This window comes from Prinia subflava, chromosome 11 (genome assembly GCF_021018805.1).
Source record: "Prinia subflava isolate CZ2003 ecotype Zambia chromosome 11, Cam_Psub_1.2, whole genome shotgun sequence".
NCBI classification, from domain to species: domain Eukaryota; kingdom Metazoa; phylum Chordata; class Aves; order Passeriformes; family Cisticolidae; genus Prinia; species Prinia subflava.
The window spans coordinates 11,150,781-11,172,854 of record NC_086257.1 but is presented as its reverse complement, the minus strand read 5'-3'; the positions used below and the strand labels follow the sequence as shown (position 1 = coordinate 11,172,854).

General features: G+C 38.7%; 2 protein-coding genes across 6 annotated transcripts in view; both read left to right on the top strand.

The window, feature by feature from the left end:
- Positions 1–2,646, top strand: part of ATR (ATR serine/threonine kinase) — a 38,234-nt gene extending 35,588 nt beyond the window's left edge. For both annotated transcript variants that reach the window (XM_063407999.1, XM_063407997.1), the window contains exons 45-47: positions 281–432; positions 684–789; positions 2,087–2,646. In XM_063407999.1, coding sequence (XP_063264069.1) covers positions 281–432; positions 684–789; positions 2,087–2,260 — 432 coding nt within the window. In that variant the 3' untranslated portion in view covers positions 2,261–2,646. The remainder of the gene's footprint in view (positions 1–280; positions 433–683; positions 790–2,086) is intronic.
- A 1,177-nt stretch (positions 2,647–3,823) lies between these two features.
- XRN1 (5'-3' exoribonuclease 1) overlaps positions 3,824–22,074 on the top strand; it is a 34,104-nt gene continuing 15,853 nt past the window's right edge. For all 4 annotated transcript variants that reach the window (XM_063408158.1, XM_063408160.1, XM_063408159.1 and 1 more), the window contains exons 1-23: positions 3,824–4,020; positions 6,627–6,859; positions 8,125–8,222; positions 8,565–8,674; positions 8,767–8,877; positions 9,101–9,183; positions 11,383–11,470; positions 11,589–11,757; positions 11,968–12,035; positions 13,191–13,325; positions 14,255–14,318; positions 14,477–14,582; positions 15,235–15,324; positions 15,476–15,632; positions 15,971–16,090; positions 16,785–16,954; positions 17,754–17,874; positions 17,967–18,065; positions 19,031–19,134; positions 19,634–19,765; positions 20,979–21,141; positions 21,282–21,395; positions 21,869–21,967. In XM_063408158.1, coding sequence (XP_063264228.1) covers positions 3,946–4,020; positions 6,627–6,859; positions 8,125–8,222; positions 8,565–8,674; positions 8,767–8,877; positions 9,101–9,183; positions 11,383–11,470; positions 11,589–11,757; positions 11,968–12,035; positions 13,191–13,325; positions 14,255–14,318; positions 14,477–14,582; positions 15,235–15,324; positions 15,476–15,632; positions 15,971–16,090; positions 16,785–16,954; positions 17,754–17,874; positions 17,967–18,065; positions 19,031–19,134; positions 19,634–19,765; positions 20,979–21,141; positions 21,282–21,395; positions 21,869–21,967 — 2,709 coding nt within the window. In that variant the 5' untranslated portion in view covers positions 3,824–3,945. The remainder of the gene's footprint in view (positions 4,021–6,626; positions 6,860–8,124; positions 8,223–8,564; positions 8,675–8,766; positions 8,878–9,100; positions 9,184–11,382; positions 11,471–11,588; positions 11,758–11,967; positions 12,036–13,190; positions 13,326–14,254; positions 14,319–14,476; positions 14,583–15,234; positions 15,325–15,475; positions 15,633–15,970; positions 16,091–16,784; positions 16,955–17,753; positions 17,875–17,966; positions 18,066–19,030; positions 19,135–19,633; positions 19,766–20,978; positions 21,142–21,281; positions 21,396–21,868; positions 21,968–22,074) is intronic.

Sequence of the window (22,074 nt, the reverse complement as noted above, 5' to 3'; positions counted from 1 at the left end):
AGCATTTTGCAATGGGACTACAGAGCATAAATATATATTTAGAGAATAAAATTTATACCCTGTATCAGTGTGTTAAAACAGGGAAAAAGAGGTTATTTGAACAATGTTATCTTTTACTCACTGTAATTTCTCCTTATCAGGGTAGGACTGAGCTGAGCAAACGTCCCTTGCCAGTTAGGACACTGACAAAGATGGAGGAAAAAACCTAAAGCCAATGCAAATATTACTCTTTAGTAGTGTTTAAAACACTTAGGGCATGCCTTGTTTTCTCAATTTAAAGGGAGAAACTTTTGAAGTTCCGGAGATCGTTCCTTTCCGCCTCACTCACAACATGGTTAATGGGATGGGTCCCATGGGGACAGAGGGTCTCTTCCGAAGAGCCTGTGAGGTCACCCTGCGCCTGATGCGGGACCAGAGGGAGCCTCTGATGAGGTAGGGCAGCTGCCTTTGCTGCAGGCTCCTCAAAGCTGTCTGGAGTGTGAATGTGTGAAACAGGAACTGCTGGGGAATGTGCCAGTTCCAGCGTGTGCCTATCCTGCAGCTCACTCTCACCCTGGCATGGAGCTAAATATAAAGCAGTGTAAATATTCAGCACTAACTACGGGCTCCTGTCAGTGTTTGTGTTCTGAAAATTGAGTGTTTTTCATGTATTATATCCTTTTCTAAATTTTTAATTTATTTAGTGTCTTAAAGACTTTTCTCCACGATCCTCTTGTGGAATGGAGTAAACCTGTTAAAGGGAATACAAAAGCCCAGGTGAATGAAACTGGAGAAGTTGTCAATGAAAAGGTGAGTTTAAAACAAGCACAGCCTAAGGTTTTCAAATGTCCATTATTGTTACAAATTACATATTTCCTAATTGAAACTCAGTCTTTTTTTTTCCTTCCATTTAAAAGTTTCTCTGGTTATTCTTTATTATCTCTCTGTTCATAATTTTTGTCTATAAAGAGATTTTTTTTTGTGATAATAGATGTAATTTATCTACTAAACAACCAAACAAAAGAGCCTCTTGTTAGTGTTACTAAATCAAGGACAACATCAGAAGAAGCAATGGATCTTGATTACCCCTCACTTGCACAGTCCTCCAGATTTAGAGTGATGTAACATCTGGAGTCCTTTGCGTGTGTATTTTTGTGCTTTTCCTGAGTGGATGTTTATTATTGAATAAATACATATTTTGGTACATGTCAAGAACTACACAATTAAAATTAGGATTTCGTACTGTTTCTTTATTAGCTGCTGCTGAAGACTATATTATTCATCCAAAGTATAGCTTATTTTTTATTATATTCCCTCTGGGCAAAATTTCTGATTTGTCCCCTTCTATTTTTATTTTTTAAGGACTATTTAATGAAAATAAATGTGTAATAGCAGATAATAGGGAGCACAGACAAACACAACAGCTAAGGAAAAACTACATCACTGAAACTGTATCACAACAAAAAACTTACCTGGGCTATTTCAGCACAGAAAATCTCCTGGTCTTCAAACAGATACTAACCAGGCTGTGTCCACATAATTTTCTTTTACAAGACCACCCACATGGTTGTATACATTAACTGCTTTTTCTGGAGAGGTGCCAACGTTGTGCTTGAGCTTTAAAAGAAAATGTGTGAGTGTAATTGGTATGAACTAGTAACTCCAGTGGGCCTTGGAACAGCTCAGTTTGAGATGCTCAGCAGAACCTCTTTCATTAAGAAACTTCTTCATTTTCAGTTGGTCATAATTTTGACCTAAATTTTATCCAGAATTCCAGGAACGAGGCTAGGAAAATGTTGCATTTATTTGAAAGTAATTTATGAAATAAAGCTTCCTAACAATTCTCAAGTATATTTATATAGCTCTTTCAGTCCTCTCTGGTAACTTTTAACTGTAAAAATATAAGGCAAAAGGTATAGCTTGACCAATGATATAGCCATTCTAGAGAATTGTTTTTATTAGTCAGTAGCCTTTGTTTTCAATGTAGCTGGTATAGGCATCTGGATTCTGTATTAAATTATGATTTCAAACACATCCTAAGAAATACTGGTTTTATTTTGAGAAGTGGAAATTCATGAATACTACCAATTTTTTTTCTTCTTTCCAGGCCAAAACCCATGTCCTTGATATAGAACAACGGCTGCAAGGTGTCATTAAGACTAGAAACAGAATCAAAGGATTGCCTTTATCTATTGAAGGGCATGTTCATTACCTCATTCAAGAAGCAAGTGATGACAACCTGCTCTGCCAGATGTATATGGGCTGGGCTCCATATATGTGACATCTGTTCCCTTTGGAATGATACCACAAGTGCTGTAGCTATAATATTGTTGGGAAGGAATCAATCAGTGGTACCTGGTTACTTCTGTTGATTCTTGGCTGCAAGCAGAACAGGCTTATGGTCTTCCAAAATCTGTGTAAAATGTACAGTGCCCTTGCAAGAATGCTACAAATGCAGATGTGTAAGGTGTTAGATGTACCTTTTGTACACACATAGAAGGCAGTACATAAGAACTGCTTAAAATAAGACTATGCAAGGCTCTGCAAGTGTATCTCACTCTAGGAAAATTTTTCATGATACTGACAGATGCACTCTATAAAGTACTGTATATTTTTGTAAACGTGTTTCTCATTTGACTTAGAATATACAATGAAGTTTAATACTGATATGATGTAAAGTGGTTATTTCAACTTTTGTACTTTACTCAGAAGGGCTTTCTAAAAATTATTAGTATTTCTTTTCAGCAGTATAGGCTTTTCTTCAACTTTTTTCCACGTAGCCCAGCTATTTCTAGGAAAGCTTTGGGGATCTTAAATCTTAGCATGAGTAAACTGGTAAAGTGGAACAGTGTTCTGAGCAGTTTCCTTAGCCCTTGAGTGGAGTGCTCTAACAAACCCTCCTGAAGGCCAGGCACGAGCTGGGAGCTGGAGGATGCTGGCAGTGGCTGTAAGGCCAGGGCAGCAGGCGGGTGCTCGTAGCTGTGACTGTAACATCCGTGTGGGCTCCTGAGAGCCTTGCACAGCCCCTCTTCCTCCCCTGCAAACAGTGCGCCTCCAAGGAGGGTTTTCAGACTCCATGTCGGAAAAAGTGTTTTAACACAAGAGTAGACTAAAATATGGTTGGAAGGCAAATACTAACTTACAGTAATGTGTGCTTTCTAGGCATACAAATTGTAGGGAAATGAGGTGTGGGGGGAGATAGGGAAAAATCATATCCTTTTAACATACAGTAGGTTATCATTAGAATTTTTGTACAGTGGTTTTGTTTCTCCTATTCTGAGAGACAGCACTGATAAATTTTGAGCACAGGCTCACACTGTGGTGTGACACTAGGTGTTCTGTTCAGCTGAAAACCAGAGGTTTGGGAAAGTAAAATAATGGGTCTGCAACTGCTTCCAGGCCGTTTGTTTCTCTGTCGATTTAGTGGGTAATCTATAAGTGTTGTCACTGTCCCATAAACGTGACGAGTTTTCCTAGTAAAATATTTGGAACACACCACCTTTTCCGGTGTTGTGTTTGCTGACGTTCTGTTTTTCCCAGGCTTTATCAGTTTACCGGAGCGCACAGAGCCGCCCGGGGGCTCTTGCAGCGGGCGTTGCCATCGCGCGGAGAGCGGACCTGCTGCCGGGGGCGGGGCGGGGGGCGAGGGGCTCCCCGTGCTGGCTGCGCTCCAGGCCCTGCGTGCCGGGGGCGGCGGTGAGGCGGCCGAGGGGCGGCAGCCGGCCCGGGCCCGCCCCGCTCCCGCCCCGGCGCCAGCCCCGCCCCGGCCGGGCCCGCCCCGGCCGGGCCCGCCCCGCTCCCGCCCCGGCGCCGGGCCCGCCCCGCTCCGGCGCCGCTCTGTGCCCGCTCGCTCTCGGTGGTGCGGGCGCTCGGCCGCTGTCAGCGCGGCGCGCCGGAAGGAGGGCGGAGCGCGGCCCGCGGTGTTTGGTTCCGGCGGGGCTGTGAGGGCGGCGGGGAGCTGTGGCCATGGGGGTCCCCAAGTTCTACCGGTGGATCTCGGAGCGGTACCCCTGCCTCAGCCAGGTGCTGAAGGAGCATCAGGTGAGCTGAGGGCGCAGCGGCGCTGCCTGACACGGGCTCACCTCGGGGGGGTCCTGGCTCTGCGGGACGAGGGAGGGGGACGAGCGGGCGGGCCTCGTCCCGGGCCGGCCCTGCGGGACCGAGTCCCAGCGCAGGCCGGCTCGCCGACAGCTGGGGCGGCGCAGGGGGGCGGCTGCGCCTCAGCGGCACTCGCCGTTCGGAGCGGCCGAAAGTGGTGGGACGGCGGTGGGCGATCGCTGGGGAGCGGGCGAGGCGCTCGGTGCCCCCTGACAGCCCGCCTGTCCGGGCGGGCAGCAGTGCCCGGAGCCCGCGGCTGGGGCCGGCGATGGTTTCGGCAGTCCCGGACCCAGAGTGCGCCGTTCCCCCGGGAATGGGCAGCCCGCGGCGGCTCCCGGCCCTGGCTGCCCCGCCGGGCTCGCTCCCCTCGCTCTGGGTCCCCTCGGCAGCTCCGCGGTGCTGCCTCGGCTCCCGGCGGCCTCGCACCCGCGGGGCGCCCAAGGTCGGAGTTTGCTCCTTGTTGGGCTCTGAAAAGTTCCAGCTGCGGACGGCCAATGGGGCGGTAATGACGAGGGACGGGTTTTGTAGCTCTGCTGCGTTTCCTTGTCGCCTGCGTCGGACAGTTTGTGTGAGCAGCTAAACCGGGAAGTGTGTTCGAGCCTGCAAAACGAAAGCCGTAAATGATACTTGTAACACTTGGACAAAAGACGTCATATTTTCAAAGATGTCATGTTTGGTACCTGTTGGATACCGGCTCTTCTAATTATCATTTTCAACTGGTGTCGTAGATGTGGGTTTATAGATTGAAGAAGGGTGTTCTGAGAGAGGTGATAATTGAGAGTGTGTTTGAATATTAATACATTTTCCCTAAGTACCTGTGATTTTTAAAGATTAAGCAGCTGTTGTGACAGTGTAACTAAGATGCTCAGCTCAGGTGATTCCCAACCTGGATGTCTGGCCTTTCCTGCTAGTTTCTAAGCTGGGATCTTTGCTTATGATTTGCTGGGCTTCTCTGAAGTGTCTAATGCTATCTGTGTGGCACGGCAGCACAGTTTAAGCAGTTTATGCTGCTTTTTGTGCTGTTTTTTTAGAAGCCTGAACTGCTCATGCATCTTTAAACTTGTGGTGAAGAACTGTGGCAAGCTGAGGAGGCAGCAGTGTCTGCTCTAACCAGGGGGGTGGCAGCAGTGTATGAAAGAGGCATTTAGAGCTCTTAAGATAAGCAATAAACACGACTTGACCCTTCCAGATCACTTGAATATACAGACTGACACATACTGGCATCTAGAGTAGATGCTAAGAGAAAATAAAAAACAAAAACAAACCAACAAATTAAAAGGCCTATCTACGTAAAACAGTTTTATTGTTAAATCATGTTATGGCTGTGCTTCTTGAAGAAAACAAAGGACCTTTTATGTGTGTTACTTCCATATAAAAGCTCTAGGTTTTGTCTCTTTAGATTGCTGCCTGTGCACTGCCCTGCTCACCTACCTGAAAGTATTGAGAACAGTTTGGTTACTGAGCTTAACCATACTGAAGATCATGATGTGCAACAAAAGACGAGTTACAGCAGCTGAGGGGGATCATTCCTGATCCTGCCTCTAATTTCTTCTCTTCACCATTTCCTCTTCCTAAAACAGTTACATTTCTCTTGCATCTGGAGGATAAATACAAGCCTAACAAGGTTCTTTAAAGATGTGTCAGCAGCAGTGTTATAGAAAATTGTAACAAGTTGGCAGTGCCTTTTTTCAGGTGTGATGATAGGGGGATTTTTGTGAACAGTCTTACTGGGGGATTAAGGAATAGATTTGTTTAATGCCAGTTGCTCTTGTGGTGCATTTTGGTAACACAGAGGTAGTACTGATCCCTTTGTGTCGTACCAGTGTTTGTTCCCTATATGTTTATCAGTTTACCTGTGTTTGTTTCCTGTATGTTGCTTGTGTACCTTTGGGAAGGCTTTCTTTTTCCTTTAAAAGAAAGTATGACTGCTACAGATAAGTCTGGGTAAGAAATTGATGTTCTTTTTTAAACTCTCTGCTTTTGGTGCTAATTGCCACTCTCTAGACTCAAAGGTGCTCACAGGCATAGCTGAAGGGACAGCATGCAGTGGTTGGGGTAGGAGCTGCTGAACACAGGGAGAACTCTAAAGCTTCTTAAGTCAGCTTTGATTGGAAATATTGTTGGAAATTGCATACTCAGTTGTGTAGTTTTTATTGTTTGTAGTGCAGCTATGAAAGGTTGAATCGATTAAATGTGCAGGCTTTTTTTCATAAAAAAGAAAAAACTCTTTCTGAAAACAGTGGTTTTGGTTTGCTTTTCCATTTTACAATGTAGAAGGTAGTCTGAGCACTGGGACAAAAGTCCTGAGGTGCCAGCAGCAGCCTGGATAAAATAGGAATCTGTTCAGCTGACTTGGCTCACTGAGAAAAATGATAGTAACAGATTGCATGTGCAGGCAAACCCACACCCAGTCCAGATACTCTAACTCTGCCTGTTGGTGTGCAGGAGGTTCACAGAGCTCTTCCCACCTCAGCTCTCTCAGAGTGCTCTCAGCTGTGCCTTGGGCAGTGGCTGCATTCACCAAGTGATACTAACTGTGGCATTTGTAGATTCCAGAATTTGACAACTTATACCTGGACATGAATGGCATTATACATCAGTGCTCACATCCAAATGATGACGATGTCCACTTCAGAATCTCAGAAGATAAGATTTTTGCCAATATTTTTCACTATTTGGAAGTACTGTTTCGCATTATTAAGCCAAGAAAGGTTTTCTTCATGGCAGTTGATGGAGTAGCTCCAAGAGCAAAAATGAATCAGCAGCGTGGGAGACGCTTTAGGTAAGAAGATCAGTTCTGACTCTGTCTTGAGGATAGTAAACCCTTAAAAGAACCCACTGACTGAAGTGTATGCCATGAAAAGTAAAAGTGATTGCAGTTGGTTGTGCCTTTGGCAGTAGTTTTGATTGAATGAGGGTAACTACCTGTACAATGTTAAAATCAGGATTCCAAAAGGAAAGTTTATTTGTTATGTAAATTTTTCTCTTTGTATGTGGAACTTGGTGACAAGGGAAGCTTTTTCTTCTGAAGTTTTCTGTGAACCCACTCGGCAGTGGAGCTCTTGCAGATGTTTCCAAATGCTTCATAACCTGTGAGAGTCTTTGGTATTTGTGAATGCTAATTCTAGATATGCCTGTTTGATAGCTGTAGTGGAAGTCATAGAAAAAATCAAGTTTTTAATGAAGCCTATTTCTTATTGATACCAGTTACCAAGCTAGTTCAGCTACAGAGCTACAAGTAGATTAAGAATTACAGTAATGTTTTGGGAGATTTGGAAGCTTTTTAAAGATTGCTATAAGGAAAAAAAAAAGCCAGTGTCTGTAGTCAGACAGTACAGGGATAGTGAGTGAAATGCAGCATAAACAAGCTGCAGGAAAGGAACAAGAGAAAACATTTTCAAGCAACTGGATTTTTTTGTGGTTGGGTTTTTGATGTAATTTTTTCAAGGACTAAAGGAGGATGAGAGGAAGCAGAAATTAAGAGTTCTAAGTAGAAAATTGTAGAAGAACTGAGAGCCAGACAAAACTGCCTTTGGTGGGTTTTCTGTTTCTGGTTCAGAAGAGTTGAGGAAATTCTTTGCCAAGAAAGTCTGGCCTGATGTTTGTTCGTTTGTCCATTACTGGGCATGATAAATTGTTGGTTCACTCGTGACTCCCTTGGAATTCCACACCTGCTGCTTTGTTTAACTCTGTTACAGTTATTGTTCTGGGGTAGCTCTTTCAGATGTTTAGGTACCAAATATTCCTGTTGTTTCAACATTAATAGCCATTCATTCTGATCAACCATTGTATGATCACTTTGATAATCTAAATCCTAACTGCACCTGAATAGTGACAGATTGTCACATTTCTATGAAAAAAGGGCTATTTTTAAGACACCTTAGTTTTATCAGAAATAAGTTCAAACTCTATTCAGGAACTCAATTTCTCTCCTTTTTTACTTTTTAAGCACTCAAAAAAATCATCTGTATTTATTTTGTCAAAAAGCTGTACTTAGGCTATTAACATTGGAATCTCTATGCTCTCTGCAATGCTGTTTTGTTTTAGATCAGCAAAAGAGGCAGAGGACAAAATAAAAAAGGCATTGGAAAAGGGAGAAACTCTCCCTACAGAAGCCAGGTTTGATTCCAACTGTATTACACCAGGTAAGATAATTTTTCACTTATTTAAATTAAAGGGTTTATGGTTTGTTTTCTGTATTTTGGTATTATTTTCCCATCTTAAGGCATGTTTTTAAAAATAGAAGTGAGAATCAATAAAGGCTTAAGTAAGTTTGTTACAAAGTTTTAATAACATTCAGTAGGATTGGGAAAATATCTTGTTCTAAAAATGTTTTAGATTACAGTGTAAAAAGTGGAATGTCTTAGGAAAGAAACCAGTCATCCCCTTCATCTCTGGCAGAAGTTTTATTTGTTGGCATTTTTTTAATACTTCTGATAGGTAAATGCAAACTAGTGAAAAGCTTTAATTTAGGTTTCTATTTTCAGGAACTGAATTCATGGCCAGATTGAATGAGCATCTTAAGTATTTTGTAAATATGAAGATCTCCACAGACAAATCCTGGCAAGGAATAACAGTCTACTTATCAGGCCATGAGGTGATAATATTTTTTTACTATCCTATTTTAAATAGTGGGGTTTTTTTACAGAATAATACTTACTGCTGATTTTTGGTTTTTTTTGTGTCCAGACTCCAGGGGAGGGTGAGCATAAAATTATGGAGTTCATCAGATCAGAAAAAGCAAAGCCCCATCACGATCCAAACACAAGGCACTGTCTCTATGGCTTAGATGCTGACTTGGTATGTGCAACTCAAATAATACAAACAACAGGGATTTGTCCACTGTGTACATTTTTGATTTGTTTCTAAGCTGTTCTAAAATGGTTTGAAACAAGCATGTGATTTTGTATTCCTGCAAACTTTTGAATATGTAATGAACCGAACATCAAAATTTCTTTATACTGCTTGAAAGGTTAAAAAAAAAATTAAAAAGTAAGATTTTTCTGATATCTCTTTGTAATAGATAATGCTGGGATTAACAAGTCATGAGGCACACTTTGCGCTCTTAAGAGAAGAAGTCAGATTTGGTGGTAAAAAGACTCAAAGGTGAATTGATTTAACTTATATTTTATTTATGATGAAATTCAATCCAAAACATACTGTGTGACTAAAACAGGTGTGTGTTTGGTGATTTGGTTTTTTTTTTAATTGATTGCATAGTAATTTAATGAAGTCTTAGTTTATTCTTTGGGTTAGAAAAGTCATGAAATTAGAGAAATCATCATGCTGAATTGTGCATTTGAATTGGTTTACGTGAAAAAAATGTATGCTCTCACAACAGCTGATAAAAAATCCTTAAAGCTTTGGTGTGTTTTACCTTTTTCTTGGTGTTATAATGAAGCAGCCTGGCTGTATTGACATTGTTTCTGTAACTGTGTTATGCAGATATTAGCTTTCTAAAATGTATATCTGTATATTTATACCTGAGGTTTTGTGCGTGTAAGTAAATTACTAGGATAATTACTAAAGTAAACTCTCTTAAAATGGCTGCATAGATGCTCTTATTCAGGGTTTGCCCAGTTGAAAGAACTCGTGGTCTCTAAAGAGGCAGAAGGTGGTGACTTGTTCCAGAGCTGTGCATGTACCTGGAGCTGTTCTGAATAATACAGGAATTCATTTATAACTCTCACTGTGGCTGGGCTCCTTCTCTGAAGGACCTCAAGCATATATTGGGTACAGAAAGGGAGAACATGGGAGAAAGAAACATTTCTGACACTGAAGGGATTTTGAATAACACAGGATAAGTTGTAAATGTTTAGATTAATGCGTAGTTTTTGCTACTGAAGTAATATTTTATTGCCAAGGACAATATAATAAATATCAGAAATAAGCTCTTTTCAGTCTTTGCAGTCAACATTTCACTAATACTCATGGGTAGTGTTGACATGCAGCACTGCAATATTTTTTAAAGACCTTACATCTAATCAAAGTAAAACCTTGGTTTTACCTTTCTAAAAAATAAAATAATGTGAAATAAGACTGATTACTTTTTGAAAGATTAGTTAGTGACAGTATGAAATCAAAAGGCAAAGTATTATTTATTCCCCTCCCCCCAACATTTTTCCATATTTTAATTTCTGAATAATTTTGCTTATTACAAGAATTTAGTTCTGTAAGTTAGAGGAATTGCCTTCTGTCAATATTTTCACTTTTATGGATACTTACAGTTGGAAATTTGAAAATCCTAAAAGTATGTACAAATTAATATCTCTCCACGATTATTTATTGAGAGAAAATGCTTGTTTTACCAGGATTTTCAAGTCCAGTGCAATGAAGAGTAAGGGCAGAATGTCTCTAGAGTCTTATAGCATCAACCTGGTTGCCAAAGCTCTTTAACACCAATGTGAAAATTGTATTTAAAAAGTGGCACAATTGGTTCTGAAGCCCAGTGTAGCTCAGACTTTGTCTTACATGAGTTTATCTGAAGGCTGCTATCAAACACATCTTCCTTATAGAATTATTTCTAACATTTCTTATTCTTGTGTGAAGACACAAATATCTATGCTGGTTTGTCATTGGAGGTGGTCTCAGCTAGTTATAGGGTCTACAAGGTGAAATAGTCCTTTATTAATTTAAAATACATCATTTAGCTCATTAATCTTTTGGTGTAGGTATTAACTGATTTGGGGCTAATGCTGGCTGAGGGTTTTTATGAGTAGTTTTCGTGAAGAGAGGAAAGGAAGGCAGAATATGTGTGACTATGCCATAAACAAACAGTAGGTCTTTATTCTTCTAGTGCTGTATTGAGGCCATGAAATAATACATACAGAGCATATTCTCAACTTGAGCATATTCATCTCTTACAAGAAGCATTTCAAATGGCTGTAGATGTAACCCAGCTGGTTTAGATGTGCATTTGTGTACTCTCTTCTTATTCAGACTAGTTAGAAAATACCTTAATGTGGTGAGGCTTGGTACCAAGTTAGGCTGATTTGTCTCTTTTTTGAGCAATGGGATAGGGATTTAGGAGATAGTTACTGCAGCATAACACTCCACAAAGCTCTTCTCTAAGTTAGTTCTTCTCCATACAATCATGTTTGATGTTTAGAAGATTCTAATGCAAAATTTTATTGACCAAACCAGATTAATCCTAAAATAGATTCAAGGAAATGTTTACACCTTATTTTTTCTGCAAAGATACGATGCTAGTAAAATTTCTTGGGTTTAGGTAACCTTGGGCTTATTAATATTAATGTTGAAAGTGTGTTTATAAATAAATAACTTGGTGGTTTGAATAATTTACAGAGTATGTGCACCAGAGGAAACCACATTTCATTTACTGCACTTATCACTGATGAGAGAATATATTGATTATGAATTCTCCCCAGTAAAAGTAAGTTCTAATGGAGCTGAGATGGGAAAAATGTGTGAATCTGTGAAGTCTTTATGCAAAAATGATAACAAAAATGACACTGTATGTTTTTCTTTTTTCCTTTTTCTTTTTCCTCCAGGACAAGATTTCTTTTGAATATGATATTGAAAGGATAATAGATGATTGGATCTTAATGGGTTTCCTTGTAGGAAATGATTTTATTCCTCATCTACCTCATTTACACATTAATCATGATGCGCTGCCGCTGCTTTATAGAACATACATGGCTATCTTGCCAGAACTGGGAGGTGAGAAAACCAAGTTCAGCTGTGGAAAGTAGAAGCATTAACATTGGTGTATTTATATTTATTAACATTTTTCTGCCACATTAGAATGTTTAGCATTTATTACAGTTTCCTTAAAGAGGCAGCAAGATTGAATTTTATTATCTGTGTGGAATTTAAATGCAAATTTTAAAATTGTTGAATTGTTAGTTCAAAACTTAATTTTCTCAACAGGTTACATCAATGAGAATGGACATCTGAATTTAGAACGTTTTGAGAAATATCTCACAAGATTGTCAGATGTAAGTAAGTCTGAAAATTAGAGAATGTTGAATTTAAACTCAATATTGTACCCTAAAATACACCATATTGTAGTTTTAATGAACAGTTAAATGGCTGTGTTTTACAGGTGGTTTAATCAGCTGTTTTAGCATTGAACAGATGGAATCAAATCAGTTCTTGTCTGATCTTTTAGCATAAGAGGAAGAAGATTGAATCATTTGATCTGTGCTTTAGCCAGCACAGTGCAAGTCAAAGGAGAATTCACCAGTAGAATCATAGTCCTCACTTCCCATCGAAGTGTGTGGCAGTATTGGGCAAAGCTGGTTAGAACAGGTGCCAGTAGTGCAGGGATGTGGGTTCAGTCCCTCTAGAGCAGGTGCCAGTCCTGCCAGGGATGTGGGTTCAGTCTCTCTAGGGCTGTTCACATAACAGTTGGACTCAATGATCCTTGTGGTCTCTTCCAGCTCAGATTTGTCTGTGATTTCTGTGTGTTCTTAAAGCTTGCTGCAGGCAGTGATGTTCTTAGTTTCCCCTGCTGGTAGTTTCCTGTAGTGTAAGCTATGTCTGAAGGTGATGGAGGGGAGAATTGTTTGCAAGTGTTTTATGAAGATCACTAGTAAAGATCAAGGATCTCTGAGAGGCAGGCAGGAGTGTTGTTCATGAACTGACTGGTGTACAGGAGGTAATCCTGTTAGGTGCCGGTGCAGTAATCCATCCTAGAGATGAGGTAAGGTATAGACCATATAGAAATGGAAAGGATTAAACCTTCCCCTGAACTTGAAAAGAGGGAGATCATCTGTTGTCCCTGCTCCAGCCTTGTTTTCTGGTTCTTGGATAAAGCTGTGAAAGTGTTAAATCTGTGGCAGGCTGTATTAACCAGACCCTGTATGTGTGTACTGCTTCTAGAGTTGATAGTGAAATGTAGAAGTTACTTAATTCTTTTTTGTTAACCTTGCTGCCTTACTGAAAGTAAACAAAATGTGGCTTGGCTGTATGTTGTGTATTGCTGAGAAACAGGGTTTTTGGTATTAATCTATTTAGTTGTATCTCTAGGGAAAATGTTTATGTACAGATGACTCTAGATGTAATCTAACGCCAGAACTAAAAAGACATTGTTAATCTGGCATTCTAAATTTGACATCCCTCAAATATTTGCACTTTCTTTAATCTCACAGTTTGATCGTGAACACTTCAGTGAAGTCTTTGTTGACCTAAAATGGTTTGAAAGTAAAGTGGGCAATAAATACCTCAACGAGGCAGCTGGGATTGCAGCAGAGGAAGCCAGAAAAAATAAACAAAAGAAACAAAAGGTCAGTGTTTCATATGCACAATTTCGGAAATAAGAATGTTGCTTTTTGCAGATCAGTAATTTGATCTTAGACAAATTAAGTGCCATAAACCTCTGTTTTGAGATTGTTTTCAAACCAGAAAAAGTAGTAATAAATTTTAACCATTTGCAATCTGCTTGTATGTATTGGTTGTGAGTGATGAAATGCTTCAGTCAGGGGCAGGTGCTCATGATTTTTAAAGTCTCATAAACCTGTATTTAATGCTTTGCTGTTCTTGAAAAGCAGCAGAACTTAACTTTTATGATCAAACCTGCTATGCTTCATCATCTTAATTTTTAATGCATAGTCTGCTGGAAGTTCCATGTATTTCAGATACACTGGTAGAACATTTATGTATGTCTTGGTATTGGCTAACTGCTGAACAACAAGTAGGGAAAGAGCAATTTCATTGGTGAGCTATCTCAGATTAGTATTAAACTTGCAGTTCTAGATATAACCAATTAATTAGGAGCAGCACCTTGTATATATGTGTGTAGTACCACATAACAGTATCTTGTCTCTGTCCCAGTGTCAAGTCCCCACCACCACTTCCATTAACTGCCCTTCACTATATGCTTCAGCAGGGTGTAGAGTAGGAGGAGAAAATTCCTTTGCACTTAATCTGCCTTTGTTTATTGTTATCCTGTTCTTTTTGTACAGAGCAGTTTTGGAAAGAGTAGCATTTTGGAACACAAATATTTAGGTACTTTTTTTAGACTGCTCCTTTTGTCTGATCTGTCCTTTTTGTCTGCTTGAATAATTTTCTTGAAGCAATTGTAAGAGAAGGAAATGGGGTTTATAATAAATAATATTTATATATTTTGATTGAAGCATTTTGAGTTGCAAGTTTTGAATGGGGTTTGTGCATATTAACCTTTGTTTTTACATCATCTCAAATCTTCATTTAATAGGCTCAGGAAAATTCTATATCTTTGGCTGCTTTAGAAAAAAATGAAGGTGAAGTGACCCCTAAAAGTAAGTACAAAAAATTTTTCCATACACATGTAACAAAAAATGTGTGTATAGATTTCAGAGAGCTGTAGGCATTGTATGTCAGAGATGAACTTAATTTGAATGCAGGACTTATGTTGGGAAGTGAATGTTAATCCCTTTTTTCATGACTGGTTTTCCAGCCACATTGGAAGATGAACCAGAAGATGATGATCTGTTTGAAACTGAGTTCAGGCAATACAAAAGAACTTACTACATGACTAAGATGGGTGTAGAAGTAGTGTCTGAGTAAGTATATACTTCCTTTTTTTATTCTTAAATGCTGAAGACAAATATTTGTAGATATTTATTAGAGACATACATTTGTAAATATGTATTAGAGACTATTTTCAAGAGTATGTAGAGACAGGACAAAGTATAATGGCTTCAAGCTGAAAGGGAGTAGGTTTACATTAGATAATAAGGAAGAAATTCTTTATTGTGAGGATGGTGAGGCACTGGAGCAGGTTGCCTAGTGGAGTTGTGGATGTCCCATCCCTGAAAGTGTTCAAGGCCAGGTTGGATGGGGCTTTGAGCATCTGTTCTGTGGAAGCTCTCCCTGCCCATGGCAGGGGGTTGGAGCAAGATGATCTGTAAGTCCCTTCCAACCCCCAGCATTTTGTGATTCTAATAAGAGACAGAATATTCATATCCCATGTCAAAAGCACAGGACACTTGGCAGAGTACTGCAGTGGCGATGATTCTGCCTAATGCAACAAGAGCTGCAAATCAAGTTTTCTGTAATAAGTATTTGAGGACCAGAGAGAAGATGAATCTAGAAGATCATGGTATTGGAGTCCCAAAATTTTCTATCTTCATCCCTATGCACAAGGTGCTAAGTACTTTTTATATACCAGTGAAAATGAGAAAGCTAATAAGTATCTTTCCTTTTTCTTTTAAGTGCCTTCTTGGCTGATCAAGCTGAATGTTATGTCCAGGCAATACAGTGGATTTTGCATTATTATTACCATGGAGTTCAGTCATGGAGCTGGTAAGAAAAAACATCAATGAGAACCTGCTGAAAGAGTGATACTTAAACTTGTATGCTAGGAACATTTAATGTGGTTTGGTTTGTTTCTGCTCTGTGAACACTGTTGTGCTCTAATGAAGTCAAGTAACTTAGGGGCATTTTTAACCTACAGGTATTACCCTTATCATTATGCACCTTACCTGTCAGATATTCACAACATCAGTGAACTCAAAATCAAATTTGAACTTGGAAAACCTTTCATGCCATTTGAACAGCTTCTTGCTGTACTTCCAGCAGCTAGCAAAGACCTGCTACCTAAATGTTACCAGGTAAGATACAGAATTAAATGGCATTATCTGTCTACTGCTTACTCGTCTGCTTTATTTTATTTTACTCTATTCTTGGTGGTTTTGCATGTCTTGTTAATTATATTCTGTCTCTACATTTTAGGTGTATAGTTAAATAGTCTACTTGTTACTATATGTAGTTCATTGTAACGTTAGTAATAAATATAAAATTTTACATTTGCTAAGCAATTTCCAGCTAGGACAGTTACATGTTTCATTCCTGTACAGCACTGAATTGGTTTTAATAGCAGTCTTCCTTTATGTCTTCCTACAGTTAGTGCTGAACTGCCTTTGATATCATGTCTGTTGTATTTTCCTAGCATTTGATGACTAGTCAAGACTCTCCTATTATAGAATATTATCCACCCGATTTTAAAACTGACCTCAATGGTAAACAGCAGGAATGGGAGGCTGTAGTATTAATCCCGTTTATTGATGAGGTAAGTTCTTTCAGTGTGTGCTGTCCATAAAAGCTGCATAAGAAGACTGCTAAATTTCTTAATTAATCAGCAGTTAGACATGCAATTAAGTGGAAGTTTAAATTAACACTTGATGAGACCACAGAAAAATATAAAGGTTTGCTTCTTGGGGAGTAAGTCTAGATTAAGTTACCACTAGCAAAGTTAGTTTCAGGTGGCAGAAGTCCTAAATAAGGGCTGTGGACCTGGTGTCATTAATGTTTTTAATCAGCTATTCAAATATTTTTGTTCAGTTTCTTTGAGAAAAGTATTCTGTTCCTGTGTACATATAAAAATAGAGAACATCTGCAGGTAGAATAAAATAAACACTTGCAAAAAAAAGTATTTTTACAGGAAATCTCTTCACATGGACATCAGTAATAGGGAAGCATTAATGAAGAGCAATAAAATAGTACTTTGCTTTTGCATATAGGATAACAGTGTTAGACAAGGCTGCCCTTTGGGAACAGGCGTGCACAAAGGTGATTATTCTCCAAAGCTATTGCATGGTAATTGTTCAGAGAATATTTTTATCAGGGGCATGAGAAAGGGTGAGGCTGCAACTGCCAATGGAAACATTGGGTGTCTGGATTTCTCAGGTTACTTTCCCAGTGTCGTTTTTTCCATGCTAATTTTTGTTGCTAGTTTCACATATGCTAATTCCTCTAAAATCTAGAAACGACTGCTGCAGGCCATGGAACCATGTAATAAGGGCCTAAAAGAAGAGGAGAAACGAAGAAACACTCACAGTTCTTGCTTAATGTACTGGTATGACAAAGATGCTGAGTTCCAGTACCTGTCACCATGGCCAGAGAAGTTCCCTGCAATAGAACGATGTCACACGAGGTAATGCTGGGGTAACTATTTTAGAGCAGGCTAAAAGCAGTAGGAGGATTTTCCTAATATTTTAACCAAACCTTGCATATGCCAGTACATAAACTGAGAAATGAAAAATACTGAATGAGATGTTGCCTGCTTTGGATGGCACAGTAGAAGTATTTGTCCCTTCAGATGTTACTTTGCAGAACAGATGAACCAATGCTAAGTTGTCAGGAACAATCTAGAGAATTAGTAAACTTTGTGTGACAGAGAATGAAAGACTGGTAAAATGTCTGATAAATAGTGATCATTTACTGGCATGATAATGCCAGAGTGTTTTTTTAAATATGTAATCATTTGGATCCAGTGCAGAGAATTAAACAAAAGTTGTTTTTCACCTTCTTCTCACTGAAAGTAGCCAGCTTTATTTCACACAGACTGAAGATGAAATGGAAACATAAGCTTAACAGTAGTCAAACTTAGAGTAGAGGAGGAATGCCTGTTGCTGGAGTACAGTCGCTAAAGAATGGACAGTTGTGAAGAGGAATGATGCCATATGGAGCCATTGCTAGTTAGAATTTGGTAATTACAATTATTTAAAATAGTGAGTTGGGCATATATCCTGAAGTTTTGTGTTTTTCCTAATGAATAGTCTCTTTGCAGTAATAGCATGGGGTTTGTTATAGTCCTTTCTATATATTCCACATGACATAAATTAGTTGCTGGAAAACAAAGGGTATCTTAATTAATGAGTGAACGAGTAAGGAAATTTTCTAGAGCTGAAGGTCAATCTGCATGAGCAAATTGCGTGCAACTTCTTTTTTAGGTATAAAACAATACCTTTGGATGCTTGGCATGTAGAAATAACACACAATAAGATAACTAAAATCAACAAGAATGCATTATATTTTTGTGGATTTCCTACTTTAAAGCACATTAAACATAAGGTAAAAGATTTTTCTCTTCCAACATTTCATTTGAATTTCATAGATAACTACATAGGAGCTCAAGTTTTATGTGCTGTTTTGTTTTTACCCAGTTCTATCTTAAAAAAAGTGGTGTGCAAGTGTTTCAGCAAAGCAGCCATGGAGAGAACATGATGTTAGAAATCATAGTTGATGAGAACTCAAAAGACCAGGTAAGCATTCCCATCTGTGTGGGAAACAGTCTAGAATATTGAATATCTGCTAAAAGGTTTAAATTTTCCCAGACTTCATAATATGAAATATCAGTCTCCTTAGTTAAATTTCTGGCCTTTCTCTGTGGTAGCATTTAGATGTTCTTGGGTAAGGAGCTGGTGGCTAATGAGTGGTCTAAATGCAAGGGAACAGTCTCCAGACCAGTGTTGTTTGTCTTTTGTGTAACTGAAGAGATGACCACTTAAAAGTGTGTCCTTTTAATCAACAAAGCAGACTGAACACCTTCCATTCTAATGAGGCTGTTTGGTAGAGGAATTAGAGGGAAGAGTCAAAGCAACAAATGACAGATGCAGGAAAGGAAAAATTTCAGAAATAAATGAAATAGGGGAGAGAGGAGGAAAACAATGTAATATGATATGATTTCACAGTACAGAGATAGGGAGAGTGCATATTCAAGATACATGGCAAGAAAAATCAAATAAGTCCAGTTAATATATTATAAAATAACAGAAAAGAAGAACATAATGTGAGACCGAATTTACAGATGCTAGCAAGTTTTGGACATAAATGTTGTTCCTTTTTTTCAATGGGATAAATAAGTAAAATATATCATACAAAATACTTCAGTAATCTCAAATTGTCATTTTGTTTATTGTGTCCCAGAGACATAAATAGTTCTAAGTGATTTAACAAAAGAAGTACTTAGCAAACCTATGTGAGACATAGAAGTTATCCCAGGTCTTCCAGGTAACACATGCAACGTTTTAAGAGCCACATTTTTAATCGGGGATTATGTAATCTGTATCAAATATGTTTTACTAAGATAAAATGAGTTTTTTACTCCGTAGGAAAATCTATTATTTAACTACTGTTGTGTTTATTGCAAAAACAGCTTGAAAATACTGTGACAAAAATACTTTAATATGTTTAACAATTAGTAATAAAAGTTCTGGGTTTTTTTCAGATGGTAGAAAATGTTGCCAGTGCGGTACTTGGAAAGCGAGTTTTTGTTAACTGGCCCCATCTTGAAGAAGCCAGAGTTGTTGCAGTGTCAGATGGAGAAACTAAGTAAGAGTTACCTGATATATAGTTCTTTGTTTTCTTATTGGATTTTTTCAAATTAAGTTCCTTGAGCTGCACAGAAGTTTTGATTTTATTGTAAAACTAACAACAAAGTAGTCCAGATGCAGCAAAGGCTGCCTGGTGAATAATGTTTAACGTTGTTCTGAGGTTTGGTTGCCTCTGTAGCAGTCTAGACTTTCGCTGTTTTGTTATAGATGTAGAAGCTTAGGAGAGCTCCTTCTTAGTTTTGAGGGGAAGATGCATGCACAGAAATCCATACAGTGAACATTTCTGTACAATCCTCCTTTATAAATAGCACACCTGCTGTATTTTTTATTAAAAATATCCTGTGTGGCCCATTGTGAAGGGGATAGAGAAAACAATGCTGCAAGTCTTCAACATCCTTAACAAGTAATTTCTAACTATTTTGAGTTTTGCACACAATTGGTTATGTCTAGGTTAATCCTATTTGGTTAAATTTCCTACCTGTCATAATGTTCTCAAGGTTTTATTTGGAAGAACCCCATGGCACACAGAAGCTTTACATGGGAAACGCAGTGCCCCCAACTAAAGTGGCTTATGTTGGAGATAAGGAACAAAGCATGTGGGTAAAAGAAGTTCAAGGCATTTCAGAGCAGTAAGTAATGTCAAAAATTAAAGTGTAGCTTTGCATTTTATGTCTTGGCTATGTTTTATTCCTGTATTACAGACCTAAGTAGCACAGAAGAGCTGCTGCATACTTGATGATAAACGTTAATCAAGTCTGCTTAAATTTAAAACAACAACATAAAAGAGCTTATGTTCAGAAATTTCAGAATATATGGAGTCAGTTCTGAGGTAACTAAAGTTAGATGCTGTTACAAAAGAACTCTCAAATGAGTTTCAGTTTTTATTCTCTCTCAATTTTCTGTTCTGGTGCTAGCAATCTTCAGTTGTAGAATGTATGTAGAATGCAGTAATACAGAATCAACTTGCAACTCAAATAGCTTAGCTTTGTTAAATTTGAATGCTCTTCTGGAGTGTGGGTGCTCAGTAGACTATAAATGAGTTACAGTAGTTTTGATGTCTTTGTGCTAGTCCTGAAGTCATGAGGCAGACAGGGTTATGTGATAAAAAGGGGATGCCTTTCTAAGGATCCTTAAGTGCACAGCACACTAGATGGAAAACCTGAAGATGCACCCATAACAAAAAGGACATAAAATTTTTAGGTCCAGATAGCATAACTGACAAGAATCCCCAAACAGAGACATAAGTGGTGAGGTACTTCCCCCTCGCTTCAATGCTTTCTGAATTCCCCTCCACCCCCCGAGACAGGAACTTGTTGATGAAAATGTGTCCTGGAGAGCTGGTTTCAACCTTGGCTTCCCAGAGAATCTAACCTTGGACCTCCAGCCTGGAGCTGCTGGGGAATTTATTTTGTCTTTCTGTCTAACAGAGTAGGTAAAATGCTAGCTACAAGTACTATGATAGGCTACAGAGCTCCAAATGTATATGTAAAAAATATAGACAATATATAGAAGCAAAAAGGTAAAAATCAATTTGGCAACAGTTTGGCATTTCATTATCTGTCATTTGAATTAACTGATTGAATTACCCCTAACTCTTCCACTGTAAAGATTAAATGTGCTTGAATCAATACTCTGAGCTCTGTAGTGATGGCTGTGCAACAGTGGGTAAGCAGTTGGTTAAGCCATTTATTCTGGGTATTTTTTGTAAAATAAGAAAAAAATTATTAGAATCCTTTTTTTAAAGAGTGTTTTTTATTTTATTTTACTTCAATAAATTAAATCTTACTTGTTGGTTCAGTTCTGTTTATTGTAATCAAGCTACATGTTCTGCTTTGTGTTCAGGTACCAGAGAAGGAAAGGAATAATTATCCATGACACGTCAGTAGTTGTATATGCACAGTTACTCACTGGTAATAGATATCAACTGAACCAAAATGGAGAAGTTTATTTGGAGAAGCAGTGGTCTAAACAAGTACTTCCTTTTGTTTACCAAACTGTTGTCAAGGTAAATATACAAGTTCAGTGTCTTCTCTGAATTATTTCAGACTCAGACTATGTTTTAAACTGTCTATTTGTATAACTTTTAAATGATTCTACTGGAACTGAATGATATTTAAGATTATCACTGTTGTCTTTTTCATGTAGGATATCAAAGCCTTTGACTCTCGTTTTTCTAACATCAAAACTTTGGATGATTTGTTTCCTCCTGGAAGTACAGCCTTCATGCTGGGATCTCCTTACTACGGCTGCATGGGAGAAGTTAGTTCCAGTAATTTCATAATATTTCCCTGTAGATTTTTTCTTTTTGCAAACCTAAAATCATCTAAGCTGTTGTGTGACAGTAGTGGCCATTTGCTAGCTAAAAGTTTTTATCTAGGATTGCCTGGTGGTTTAGTCTGAGAAAGAGAGGGATCTGTTTTCACTGTCCTTGTTGCTTGTGTAAGAGGAAAAAGCAGAACTTGAATGCAGGATTATTTTCATTATTTTTTTGGGATAATACATCAAGTTCCCATCTGAGTTATTTTCAGTCATGAATTCCTCTGATTTAATGCTGACTGATTCACTCTATGAGGAAGCAAGATACAGGTCAAGGCAAAGGATGAATCCCAAAGCATCTCTGTGCCTACTGCAGCAAAACTGTTGATAAAGTAGCACATGAGAGCTGGGATCCAAAGACTGCTGGTTTTAAGTAGCACTTTTAATATTTTTAACCTGTTGTGTTTCCCTCCAAGGTTCATGATTCCCATGATGTGATCCCAGAAGGTAGAATCCGGGTAGTTTTTAATATTCCATGTGAACCCCAGCTTGAAACGTTGATACACAACCAGCATGTGAGTGCTTCTGCTTTTCTAGTAAAAACTGTAACAATGTATCAAATAGATTTTTGCAGTGGTGACTATCTTTAAGGGATGTTTCCATACCATTCGTCTGCCCTTTG